We start from the raw sequence: 14660 nt of genomic DNA, 5'->3' as shown, positions 1-14660 counted from the left end.
ATCTTATGCCGAGTACATAGATATCAAACACGACATGCTTTAAAATTGCATACAACCGTGCAGCAGCGACAAACTAGATACATTTTTAAAAGCCTTTAAAAGCTTTTACAGGTTACCATTTTAGTTTTACAGAGGAGGTCTACTGCTAAAATGACAGCCTTTGACCTGATGTTCATGGTGATACCTCACATGCATGGTGCAATTGCTGTTTACATATGACACGAGACCGACGCTTTTGTTCGCCATTGCGCACAAGCACGGGCGGGGGGGGGGGGGGGGGGCGAGGGGTGCTTTTTTTATTATTCATTTTGCTTTTTTTTTGCTTTTTTTATAATTTTTATTGTTATCACAGGGAATTTAAATATCCCTTTGATAGCAATAGGTGGTGACAGGTACTCTTATTTTTTTTAATTGGGGTCAATTAGACTCTAGATCTCTCCTCTGCCCTCAAAGCATCTGACCACACCAAGATCGGTGTGATAAGATGCTTTCCCAATTTCCCAATGGTGCTGTTTATTATCAGCGAAACCGAAGTCATGAAATGCTCGTAGCTTCTGGTTTCTTAAACCATAGAGATGATTGGAGCTGTTCTGGTCTTCGATCAGCTCTATGGTCAGCTGGGGGCTTCCCACCATAACCTTATAGAGGTGTTCTTGATGAAGGCAAAAAAAATTGCAATGCTATGCACCTGTCAAACAGGTGCAGAAAATGTGTTCTTTGGGTGTTATTTGTGACCATAAAACCTATACCAAATACATTCTTCCAGATGAAATGATTGAACACCCTTAAAGCTAGGCAGCCTCAAAGTCCTGCAGAGATTCCACATCCAAAAAGACTTAATCAGTGACATCGCATCAGGGGCTTCATAGCTGGTAATCCAGGACTGATTCATTTTTATAAAAGATTTTATCTTCTGCACTCTCTGTGGAGATGGGATGAGTTCTGGGACCTTCCCCTTATATTGGTGGTCAAGGAGGGTTGCCAACCAGTAATCATACTTATCCTTAATGCCACATATTCTTGGGTCCATTCATAGGCTTTGAAGCATGAGGTTGCCCATGCGCCTAAAATTTGCAGAGGTTTGAGAAGCAGACTCTTCGGGTCACACAGGGTGACAGCATCTGGAACTTCCTCCTCCCAGCCACGTACTACTCCCAAGGGTCCTGGGGTTGGAAAGCCATCGCTTACAGATTGACGCATGTCTTCCTCTTCTTCAAAGCCTATGAAAGTGCCAGAATCCTCCTCCTCATCCTCCTCCCCTCTCTCCTCCTGTGTGTTTTGTGACATAGGTATGATGGTGTCTGGATAAAGTGGGCCTTGGAAGGAAAGGAAGTCCTCCTCTTCCTCCTGCTGCCCTGCCTCCAGTGCCCTGTCCATAATCCCACACAGAGTCTGCTCCAGCAGGAACACAACAGAGATTGTGTCACTGATGCATGCACTGTCACGGCTCACCATCCTTGTGGCCTCCTCAAATGATAACAACACAGTGCATGCATCCTTAATAATCATTGGTGTGGGGAAAAAAAGCCGAGGCGGCCTGAGCCTGTCATTGTGCTGTATTCGCACAGGTACTTGTTGACGGCCCTCTGCTGCATGCATAGCCGCTGCAGAATTGGCCAAGTCAAGTTCCACCTGGTGGGCATGTCACAAATCAGGCGGTTTATGGGATTTCCCGCTGAATTTCAGCCAACCGAGCACTGACTGTGTATGACCACCTGAAATGGTTACAGACTCTTCTGGCCAGCTTTAGCACATCTTGCAACCCTGGTTATGTATTTAGGAAATGCTGCATCACCAAACTGAGGACATGTGCCAGGCATGGCACATGTGTCAACTTTCCCTGTTTAAGGGCGGACAGGAGGTTTGAGCCATTATTGCACACCACCATTCCTGGCTCCAGCTGGCGTGGTGTGAACCACCTTTGGATCTGTCCCTGTAGAGCTGCAACAATCTCTATTCCGGTGTGGTTCCTGTCCCCTAAACACACCAGCTGAAGCACTGCATGGCACCTTTTAGCCTGACTCTGGGAATAGCCCTTTGAACGCTTAGGGGGTACCTGATGTTCATAGGACAATTCTGCAGGGAGGGCATGGAAGTGGCCGAGGAGGAGGAGCAGGAGGAGAGGGTAGAGCTCACAGGTCTGGCATCATCACCACCAGCTGTATGGAGACGTGGGGGCACAACAAGCTGTAGCACCGAGCCCTGTCCTGCATCCTTTTGAGTTGCAAGCAACGTTACCCAGTGTGTTGTGAATGAAATATATCATCCCCGCCCATGCTTGCTGGGCCACATGTCACCAGCAAGGTAGATTTTATGGCTGATGGTAGAGAGATGGAATGGCCTTACTTGAAAAGTAGCAGCGACTGGGAACCTGCCATTGTGGTATAGCACATTTGTGCGAATTCACAGAAGGGGGCAGAATCCACCAGACTAAAAGTCAGAAGCTGGGCATGTGGGTGGCAGGGATTGTATTTTTTTCTCTGCTCCAGCTACAGTCTACAGCTGGTGGTGTGCTTCTGGCAGATGTGCTGCTAGGACTTGGGACACCCTGTGCTATACCATCATCTCTGTCAGTGGAGGCTGCTGAGAGGTAATGACTCGGTATAGCAGGGGCAGACTGAAGTGGATAAGGAGGAGGAGGGACAGATTTGTGCCCCTTTTGTGCAGCTTTTAGGTGCTCTTGCCAACAGGCTGTGTGGTTGGACGTTAAATGCCTTGTTAAGCATGTGGTACCCAAATAGTTGGTATTTTTGCCACGTTTGATGTACCTGAGACACAGTTTGCAGAATAGCAACAGTGCGATCTGCTGCAGATGTGCTGAAAAAGGCCCGGACAACTAAGCTTTGGGGAGTGGGCCGGGAGATAACAGCTTTAGAATGTGATGGAATAGGGTTGCTGCTCTCTACTCTTTCTTGATGTCGGCCTCTTTGAGGTTGTGCCACCTCACCTTCAGTTTCCTCCTCTGCTCTATCTGGCACCCACATTGCATCAGTGACCTCATCATCATCCCCATCTCCTCCTCCTCCATCTTCATCATTACCACTGGAGACAACTTGGCAATATGCTGCGGCTTGGGGAACATGAATGCCAATTTGTCTACCGGTGTTCCTCCCTCTCTCTAGGCTCATGTTCCTGTCATCCTCAACCTCAGGACCAACATCTGAATTCAGTAATGGCTGGGCATCATCAAGGAGCAAGTGGCTGACGCTGTGGTCAAATAAATCAGCTGACTCCTCAATGGCTGATGTTGGGTCTATGGCAGGAATAGATGTGGACAAGGAGGCAGGTTTATCCACTCTGGCAACTGCAGGGGACTGCACACTTGTCTCTGCTTGCGTGACAGAGGATGAGGAAGGTTTAGTAAGCCAGTCCACCACCTCCTCTGCATGCTGTGGCTGGATACCACGGACAAACTCACTAAACAGAGGAAATGAAGCCCTGCCTGAGGAATGACCACCACGTCCACCTTTGCCTGTGGACATATTTGTTGCTGGCCCCCTTACAGTGCCAAGGAAACGTCTGCTTCTCCTTGTTGTCCTCCCAGACATTATTGGGAGGGAGGGGGTAGTGCTTAAAAGCAAATGTAAAGAAGAAGTTGAAATCTGTACATAGATGCACTTTAATCAATGTAAAGAGGTGTTTGGTGCACTTTAATTTGAGTACTCACACGACACAGAAACGCTCCACAGATACACTATAATATATTGCAATATCATGCACCAAACGTACAGTGACACACAGAACTATATGGCGTTAAACTGGCAGTAATGCACACAGAACTATATGGCATTAAACTGGCAGTAACAAACACAGAACTATATGGTATTAAACTGGCAGTAATGCACACAAAACTATATGGCGTTAAACTGGCAGTAACGCGCACAGAACTATATGGCGTTAAACTGGCAGTAACGCAAAAAACTATATGGCGTTAAACTGGCAGTAACGCACACAGAACTATATGGCGTTAAACTGGCAGTAACGCACACAGAACTATATGGCGTTACGCTGGCAGTAATGCACACAGAAGTAAATGGCGTTAAACTGTCAGTAACGCACACAGAAGTAAATGGCATTTAACTGGCAGTAACGCAATCAAATAGATGATGTTCAACCGTCACTACACTGATGCTATCTGAACTGTCCCTGCTCTAGCTATACACTAATGTAAAGATTACTGACACGGTCTCACTACACTACACTGAAACTATATGAGCTGTCCCTACTCTACACTAATGTATGTGTGAATGACACCGTCTCACTGCACTACAATGAAACTATCTGAGCTGTCCCTACTCTAGCTGCACACTATGCAAAGCTGAATGATGGTCCCCCTTACTACACTTACACTATCCCTAGACTGACACTAAACTAATATTCTACACTGACAATTGAAACAAAATAGCACAGTATAGCACACTAACTAACTAATAGCACTGAACAGAGCTCTGTTCTATCTCTCTCCACACCAAAATCACACTGAAAATGGCTGCCATTGAAAGAATACTTTGAAAATGTGGGGTGGGAATGAGCAATGATTGGATAAAGTCATGATGACAGTGTCCAATCATGACTCTGACAGTGCTCTGTGCCCTGATTGGCTGAAGTTTTCACTGCTTTAGCCAATCAGGGCTTGCAATGTACTGTTCAGTGCCCCATTGCATTGTGGTCGATTTGGAGGGCGAAAAAATGGTCGAACGACCCGTTTGTTCGGATGTTCGCCGAACAACCGAACAACGAAAGTTCGTCCCAAACTTATGCTCGGGCCGAACCGTTCGCCCATCCCTACATAGAACTGTCTTTCTTGCATTATTTAAATGCTACAAAGTGAGGATTATCTGTATATATGGTCACATCATAAAGGGCACTTTCACACTGGGAGCGCCCGGGCGTAGTTTTTAACCGTCGTTTTTGCGGCGCTTTTCGGTGCTAGCGGTGCACTTTTAACCCACACTAAAAAAAGGTTAAAAGCACCGGCAAAGTAGAGTTGCAACAGCACTGCCCATTTATTTCAATGAGCAGGGGCGCTGTAGGAGCGGTGTACACACCGCTCCTACAGCGCCTCAAAGATGCTGCTTGCAGGACTTTTTTTAGGGTCCTGCCAGCACACCGCTCCAGTGTGAAAGGAAAGGCGCTTTACAGGTGCATTTTCAGGCACTATTTTTAGCACTGTAGCACCTGTAAAGTGCCTCAGTGTGAAAGCAGCCTTAGTCTAATTATATTATGCCATTGGTTTCTAAACTATTGAGAAAAAAGACCATGTAATTATTATACCAATGACTCATAACGAAAACCTCTGTCACATATTTAACACATATATATTTGATGGGAATAACTTTGTAGTGCAAAACATAAAATAATTTACAATCTTACACTCAAGAGCCCAAAGAAGAAAAAAAAATTCTGAGAAGAAAGATATAGCACTTCACAAAATAAAGGTAAGACTTGGAAACAGGAACAGTTAACAAGAACAAAACTTACATGTTGACCTGGTTCGCCATCTTCACCCTTGTCACCAGAAAGACCATCTGCACCCTTTAGATAATAAATAAAACATGTTAAAGCAACATATATGGGCATAATAGTAAATGGACAGAATTTAGATTTACAGACTCTCCTCGTTTAACGACTTACTCGTTTAATGACAGCTCTGACTTACGACCAGCTTTTTGGGCACTGTACATCATTTTATTGTACAGTACAGTATTTTTGTTGTTTATATTTTTGCGTTTTGTACTTATGCAAATTAAAACAACGTTATTGAGTTGGAGTTTTATGTTTAGACATTTTTTTCAGAATACAGTACAGTAGTTAAGAATGCTTAAAATATTGATTGCTTGTGGCTCCTTGTTTAGTGACCAATTCATTTAACAACCCGGTCGCTGGAAGGGAACCTGGTCATTAAGTGAGGATAGCCTGTATTTGTCTACTTTTTGTTACCAGTGAAAGTCTGCAAAAAAGGAACAAACATGTTCAAAATTATTATTTTTTTTTTTTTAATCCTTTTTACTTTTTGTGGCTAATTGGCTATGGGTTAGTCTACTTGACACATTGCTTTTTGCCTTATCAAATAAGGTCCATTGTGTATGTGTACCTTACACCTTTATAAATTATCTTGCAGTAAATATATTTTTGTTTTACATAGTGCAGTGAAATTATATGTATTAAACTTTATATTAAGAGATGATTTAATTTGTAAAAATGTGTTATGCCAACAGTATGCTGAATTCGGCCATATGATCCATTTTGCAATCCATGTTCAAGATATTTTTAAGGTTAATGTACAATGATACATTTAAGTTTTCACTAATTACTAACCAACAGGTGACACTCTGTGAGGGATTTTTTATGGCTCTTGTGCTAAACGTGCTAAGATTAAGCCTCGCTTTGTTTGGATAGGCTTGGATGGACTTAAGAAGAGAAAATCCCCCCCCCCTCCCACCGCCAAACAAAAGTCACATTTGTATTGCTATCCATGACTCTGTTGGACAAATTTCAACTCACTTCCTTTCTCTAGTACAGTAGAAATGAAATGAGCAGAATCTCCGTTTTAGTAGTACACAATAACCAGCATAGAGATACATTCAAAGGTACGCTGAAAGGTAGCATATTGTCAATAAAAGACAGCTAGTGTTCTTGAACTATAGGTCTCTTGTGCATGCTTGTTATTCATTTATTTACGTGTGATATACAGGTGTTCTAATGTGAGCCAAAGATATAAATATGCACCAAAACACTGGCTTGTACTAATATAATTATATGGATGTTATAAACTGTTTAGTGAAATATTTGGCATTTCACTCATCAGTTATAAAATATGTTTAGAATCTAAGTATTAAAAATCAGTAAAAATACATTTTTGGTACACAATCAAATTACTTACACTTGGGCCGGGCTCTCCAGGAGGACCAGGATCTCCAGGGAATCCAACAGGACCCTATTATGTGGAATAAAGAGAAGAATTTAGGCATGTTACATCTAATATTATATTAAACAAAAGAAAACAAAATAGTTAAAAGGAATATAGCTCTTGTATACATATTTGTCATTATTTATTATGGTCAAAACTAGGAAATCCTTTTTCTCTAATACTTTTTTAAGTTAAAATAAATATTGCATATAAATGGCTTACATTTAACTATCCAGCCAGAGCTCTAGTCCCCTTTTTACACAGATAGCTATTTCCGTTTTCAGATTTGCTAAAAGAAACCTGTTGTTTACTGAACTCAACAACTCAAGCTCAATACACATACTGTAATGCTAACTTATCCCTTCACACATGTCCTAATCATAAGTGTCATTGAGACAACTCCTGCTTAAAACGTTGTTTCTTAAAAAAATTCCTTCAAATGCTTTTCTTACAGGATTTCCTTTAGGACCATCGTCTCCTGGTGGGCCTTTAGGACCAGCTGGTCCTGCTGATCCGGGTGGTCCAGCTTCTCCTTTCTCTCCTCTTTCGCCTTTAGGTCCCTACCAAAGATTCACATATACAGGTTATAGATGATATGGTCTTAAAATAAGCCCTCTGAAGCCAAAAGAAGATTCTATCTTTTAACAATTATCATAAAGGAACTAAAACATCATTACCTCTATTGTTATTATTATGAAAAATTGAAAGCTTTAAAAGACTTTTACAGTTTTTATTTAACAAATCTATGTCATCCCTCAAATCCCCAGGCAAATTTTTCTTTCACTCTGCTCTCCTGCTTGCAAAGCAGTTCTTAAGATGTCAGGCAGAGAAGTTAAATAGCCAATATGCTTAAGTAAAGGCAGACAAGATCACACAATATCAGTAAATTAGCTAGTTACATTAAGAAGAATGAATTTTACTTCTGGTGTTATAACAAGGTGAGGTTTTTAATTACTGATATGATTCCACCACTAAAATGAATTCTTCAGTGGTAGAGCAGGAGGTAAAAATAATTGGGTTTTATAGCAAATTTTGTATTCCTGTTAATTATCACAAATGACAAAACCAATGTCTGCTGCATAGATATGTGCCACTTCAAATACACATGTAGCACCACTCTAAACTAATTAAATAGCTAAAGTTGTGGTAAATATACCAGGTGTATACAAACATATACACAAATCTGAGGAAGCACATTATACCTCCCTGTTCTACACACCTATCCCATATGTTATACTTGTACCTTCTTTAATAATAATTATGAGTTATCCAATCAAATTAAAACAATTTTAATAATGTTTAGTGCAGGCAAGTCAAAGTGATGTTTTTTGGGCCACATTCAATCCTCTCACTTATTCTTTCCTGTCCTCCGTTGGTTTAGGAATTTTAATTGAATAAGGTCCCAAATGTTCTTCCTCACATTGCATCTGAATACTTCAGGAAATGTATTTTGGCCCTTAAACAATATGTTGTATGTTGCAGATATTACAATTAATATATTTATTAACATTGTTTCTAGCGTTAAGTAAGTGTAGCCCTTAGTAGACAAAGTAAGGCCCTTTAGGAGTTATTGCACTTAATTCACCCACTGTTTAATTTAATTTATTTAGTTTAGTGGTAACAAAACTGCTACATGTTCTATGTCACTTCTCTGAGTATACAGTAGTTAAAACTTTGCCTTGAGATTGCCATAGTTCTGTTCACGCATGCATGCGTAAGGTCATCTTTGCACGGATAGTTCTTCTGAAATTCATAGGGATTTTTTAAAGTCATGGCTAAAAGAAGTATAATTATTAAAACAGGAGGCTGTACACAGTAGTCCTTCACCTAAAAAACCTGCACAATGTTTACAAAAATCTTGATTGAAAAAGGCAGTTATTGATCCCACGAATGGAGCACTAGCCATACAGTAACATGAAAAGAAGTGCAAATTAATATTTTAGACAAAAGAGTTAGCTGATTCTTGGCCTAATGCAGGAATAATGCAATAACAAGCCAAAATCTGGGTTCCTAAAAGGAAAAGTCATCTTCTTGTTGGTGATTCAGCTATAAAAGGGGTTCCTTATTAAATGATGTGGAAGAGTTGAAAGAAGTTAAGTATTTACCTGGCGCTACTGTTGAGAGGATTTAGAGGTTAATTTTAAATATTGTCAAGAAATCTAGTCAGGAGTGCAATGTTGTGCATCTTAGCACCAATGACTTGTCCTGGAATTATTTTTATTCTGCACAGCAGGATTTTCAGACCTTGGACCAGAATCTTTGCAAAGTAGTTTGCACCCTTTCAGAGGTCTTACTTGCCTATAATGCACACAAAAAGGAAAGTCTTTCCTTTGCACAGTTCAATGTCTGGTAAAAGAATGGTGTAAAGCTGAATGTTTTGGTTATGATGCTAGTAGGTGGTCTGATCTGTACAAAAGAGATGGCGTGCATCCCTCACATAAGTGTATACAGCTATTTAGGTTGGAATTCAGGATTTTTTGGAAATGCAAACTGGGGCAGAGATTTAATTAGTAAGGACCATTTCTGTCCCTAGCATGTAACAAGAAATGTAAGGACTTGGATGATGGGGTGGTTAATGCAGTTAGTGATTCTGGTGCTAAAATCCTGCAAGCTCCGTAAGTTGACAGCGCTTATGTTTAGGGATAACTTGGACTTTGTTGCTATTAGAGACATGGTTCAGTGACTCAAATCACTGCAAAATAACAGGAACATTTTAAATTTCCTGTTGAGTGCCCCCACAGCAAGCAGCTTGCTATGAGGGCACCCAAGCCGAGCTGCAGCTCCATGTGTCCATTCAGATATGAAGCTGTGATTCGGCCCCACCCCCTTCTATCCTGATAGGCTAACTGACTTTTATTGACAGCAGTGGGAGCCAATGGCACAGCTGCTGTGTCTCAGCCAATCAGGAGGGAGAGTCCTGGATGACCGAGATACTCATGGAAATCTACTGCTACTAGAATCATTCATTTATAAGGAGTCAATAGTGTTCGGTGAACTTCCAGCTATACACAATTTAATTTTATTCACAAGGGTGGAGATTTTGATTGATCTGTGGAAGAATTGTGGATTGGACTGACAGTAGTTTTTAAGGACAATTTTAGCACTTTTTTAATTTTTAAACTAATTTAATTGATACAAGTCACTTTGGGGAGTTATTGAGTATTATGCACATTAAGCACTGGTATTTTGTGTAATTTAATTGTTTAAGCACTGGGAGATGTTTTATTTCCAAGCAGTTGTTATTTTAGGTAGTTTTGGATCTCACTTAGTTTTTGAGGAGCATGATGTTTTAAAAATAATTACTTTTATTTAAAAGTAGCACAACGACATTGAAACACATTGTCACTGCATGCTGTAAAACATGTTAAGAAATATAAAAAAATGTTGTTGACTCCCACTATGAACAAAAGAAAAAATTGCAAACCAATGCAATGTGTTAAAAAATGCACAATAACACAATAAAATGCATTTAAAAAACTATTGTTAACACAAGTCAACTCAAGTGTATTAAGCATGTGTCACGTGGGGTAAATACAGCCTAAAGGAGGTTCATTTAGCAAAATGAATGTTTACTTTTCAAGGCAAATGTCAGTAAATAAAGGGAACCTGTCTTTGCTGTAAATAACCAATCACGTGTGATCAAAATTAAAAAAAAAGATAGATAAAACCTATTCGCTAACAGCAAACAGCAATGGACAGCAACAAAAGAGTACTACACAGTAATATAATATTAAGTTAAAATAAATGTAAATACAGAGAAGTGAGTATTCTTTAGGACTTACAGAAACACCGGCTTCTCCAGGGGGTCCTGGGTTTCCAGCTTCTCCTGGTTCACCCTAAAATAATAGAAAAAATCAATAAATTATTATGTTGCACTATAACTCATGCACTCAAAATATTGCCAGGATTTATGATTTCATTTGTTTCAGTGTTCAGAAAAAAAAAAAAGGAAACAAATAATCATAAACACAATATGAAACATAAATCCCATTCATAGTACTTAGTTTTATATTTAAACAATATGCTAATAATGCCCATTCAACAATAAATATATTCTTCCCATTACTTTTTCAGAGTTTATTATGCAAACAGTGTTTCAACACTCTTCCAAACTGCCTTGGCTTTGTGGTCATTATAGTATACATGAATCTTTTTAAGATTTAGAAAACATAGCTTTATTTAAATATATGTAAAATGTGAAAATATGCTTTTTAGGAGCAAACATCAAGATACTACTCTGTGAGGAGATTTAGATTTGAAATCGGAAGCACACAAAAAGCCTCTTGCCCTTATTTTTCCAGATCACTGGACTGATAAATATAACCACAAATAACAACTTAGCATTAAAATGCTTCTCATTTTGTACAGTCCAGGCTAAGAATTTAGAGATAACCCTATGGTCTATCTATACAATTGTTTAATAAACAGACAACACAAACACAAACATGCTAATATATAATACGTAGTAATAAGTATATAAAAACACATATATCATAGATTTGCTAATATTATGGGAACACCTAGATGTTTTTCTCTGCACAGTGTTGTAAATCAAGATTTGTGCATAATACTGCTTCATTTGACAACTATTGGACATAGCATGTACATAGCATGGAGCAATAGAGAGCCTTATTGGTAACAGAAGAGATCTATCACAGACATCTAAATGATCACATAGCCAGTGGTATATAAAATGAAATCAAAATCAATGTGTATCTGTCACTTTTAGAGTGCAGATCAGTACAATTATAGATAAAAATTAAAGCAGAACTCCAGATAGAACACTTTTTAACATATCTATTGGGTAAAACATAGTTACCACTGTCTGGACTGCTGCTCTGAAGAGTACAATGCATACTTTCACACAGGACAGATAGTACACATATGGCTGTATTGTCAGCCCACTGTTGCTGTGAAAGCTACAGCTCACTCTATTGTCCTATCTCAGTACATTTCGAACCTTTAGCACTCTGTGCATGGACAAATGGAGAGGAAGGGTGCATAAATGACACCAGAGAAAGCTGCAGCTCTCACAGGAGAAGCAGGCTATAAGAACAGAAACACTTGCGCTATCTGGTCTGATTGAAAGTATACATTTTACTCTTCATAATAGCGATCCAAACCTGGGATAAATATTAACATCGGTAAGTCTTTTTACACAGCAGATATGTTTAAAAGCACTCTATCCAGAGTTCTGCTTTAAGGCCAAGGCCCCAAATACTATCCTTTGCATTTGTGTTGTACTACTTATTACTGGTTTTCAGTAATCGGAGTTTGTGCTTGAGAAACAGTTCTTTTTAGCTGTGCTAACCACCCTTTTAATTAAAGCTTACGTTTTTTTTTTTTTTTAATCAGCACAAGGGCCAGTACTTACTATTAATAAGAAATGTTCTCTTGTGCTGTTGTCGGCTGTCCAAGTTGAAATCCAAAGTCCTCTGTGTCCTCCCTTCTGCCCATACTCCATTCATAAAGCCTGTTTTATTCATGTAGGCTATAGTATAGCTTCTATGACTGAAGGGGAGCAGAAGGGGTGGGTATAGTCGGCACTCTTAACAAATGCCTGTGACAGGTCCAGTGTTCATATTAACCTCACAGCACTGGAGGTTAGAGCTACAATGGTATGTGGTGGTGGGGTGAGGTAAAGAGGACTTCAGATTTTGACTAGGACAGCTGACACCAGCACTAGGAACACGTCTCATTAAATGTAGGCTCCATCCCTGTTCCAATTTTTTAATAAAAATATACAATTTCCAGCACCGTAAGTTTCCAAGGGCAAGACTTTTCTGTGCACTAACATCTTTGACTGCTGACAAGGCTTCTACTTTGAAATAGTAACTTTTGACCTCATGCATTTTTTGTAAGTAAGGAGAGCAAATAAAAATTGCCATAAAGTGTGAAGCAATGCAGACAAGTACATCACCCTGGACACAGTCAGTGTTATATGACTAAAATCTCTATTTAAATTCAGAGAAGAACTATTATTTTCTGCCGAGCGAGTGGAAAGATGAATTATTGCTGCAGTGAAGGTTGAATGAATGGGGATCAATTTGCTGTTTGTTAGTGCTTTGTGAATAGCCAAATTCTTATTTGACGAATATTATCTATAGCTGTATGATAAAACCGGACTGGTAGAAAAAAAATTAGAGTTTCACTTTACGTAAACAACAAAATATTTCTTATAAGTGATGCAAGTTTTTCACAGCCCAGTGTATAGAACTGAAACATCTTAAACATGCAGTATTCATTGGAATGGAAACAGTGATGTATAGTCTATATAAATATGGAAATAATACAATTTCTTCACAGGTGCCAAAAAGACCTTGAATATATCAGCCAAGTGTACAGAAAATGAATAAAGTCAAGCATTTTTTGGAACCTCTGCAAGCCTTCTAAGAACTCTCCTATTCACGTGAAACATTTTCTGCTGATAATTAATTCTGGAAAATATAACACTAGATTTTCAGAATGCAGGGTTAATCAAGATAAATACTAACACCAGAAGATAGTATTACTCAAATTAGGCAAAATAGCATTATTGCTCCAACACAAAGAACCAATAATTAGATTCCTGATGTAATGTTATAACTACTCTAAATGCCTTAATACAATTTCTAGATGCAGTAACTGCTCTAAATGCATTTAACACAATTCTAAAGCTAGTTTTCAACTTTTGTAAACATGTTCATTTAAAAATTACTTTTACCTAAAACGAATGATTTTGTTCTTGGTCTTATGCTTATCTAGTATCAGATATGTATTCTGAATAACAGGCCTAACATTTTGCCAAATTGAAATCATAATTGAGTTTCTAGAGAGAATAGAGGGGTATAGTTACCTGTATGGGCCATATTTTAACATCCAGATTTGTTACAGCTATCCCCTTTTATTTGCTGATTTTAGTTGTGAAAATTATGTACTGCACCCACTCAATACAGGGGAATCCCAATAAAACTTACAGGTTGAAGTCTAGCTTTTGTCAAACTACATTGTACGCATTGGAGAATGCTTATTATTGTACTTCCACCCCAAACATAATGGTACAGGAATACTCCCATGCTGTGCTCATGTGACAGGTGCTTGACCTATTGACATTATCATGTTCAATGCAGATGCATACTTTTATTAGTAAAATTGTGAAGATAAATAATTGTTAAAATAAATAATGCTGGGACAAAGAGTCAACAGAAAGCCAGTTCCAACAAACAGCATTTGATGCGGATTAAAGCTGTAGGGTTCATCTGTTCTCCTAAGGCCCTCTAAGCCTTAGGGGCTTGTGCACAGGGGCCGGCTGTTGCTTTTCAAGACCTGTACAGTTTTGTCAATGGGGGGTTTGAGACTAAGGACTTGTATGAGTGCTTTATTATCAGTCCACACTGACACTGCAACCTTCAATTATCTAAGAGAGCATCGGAATGCAGCCAAGCATTGGATCCTATTTAATGAATGCTGCTTCACATGTATTTACACTTATAACCTTACAACAGCTAAAGAACTAAAAGCCGCCAGTCTCTGCTCTTGCAGATAATAGCATAACATCAGTAGCTACTTTTCTGCAAGTTGAAACAATGAAGGCAAAGAAAAAAGCTGTTATCAGAAAATGCGCTTGACCCTTTCACTAGTTAAATAATTCTTTTCCCTGAAACAATAAAAGAAGCTATAAGGAAGCTATATTTTTCACCCAGAGTGAGATTTTGGGAAAACATGTGACCTACATAACCTCTAACATCGATCTGCACATCCTATGAATTCA

The 14660-nt window shown here is 39.1% G+C and overlaps 1 protein-coding gene across 5 annotated transcripts in view; it reads right to left on the bottom strand.

The window, feature by feature from the left end:
• Positions 1-14660, bottom strand: part of COL11A1 (collagen type XI alpha 1 chain) — a 329239-nt gene that overhangs the window by 22958 nt on the left and 291621 nt on the right. For all 5 annotated transcript variants that reach the window (XM_073593016.1, XM_073593013.1, XM_073593015.1 and 2 more), the window contains 4 exons: positions 10693-10746; positions 7363-7470; positions 6884-6937; positions 5482-5535 (listed from right to left, as the gene is read on the bottom strand). In XM_073593016.1, the coding sequence (XP_073449117.1) occupies positions 5482-5535; positions 6884-6937; positions 7363-7470; positions 10693-10746 (270 nt within the window). The remainder of the gene's footprint in view (positions 1-5481; positions 5536-6883; positions 6938-7362; positions 7471-10692; positions 10747-14660) is intronic.

This window comes from Aquarana catesbeiana, linkage group LG07 (genome assembly GCF_042186555.1).
Source record: "Aquarana catesbeiana isolate 2022-GZ linkage group LG07, ASM4218655v1, whole genome shotgun sequence".
Lineage (NCBI taxonomy): Eukaryota > Metazoa > Chordata > Amphibia > Anura > Ranidae > Aquarana > Aquarana catesbeiana.
The sequence above is the reverse complement of the archived record's forward strand: the minus strand, read 5'-3'. Positions and strand labels throughout refer to the sequence as shown.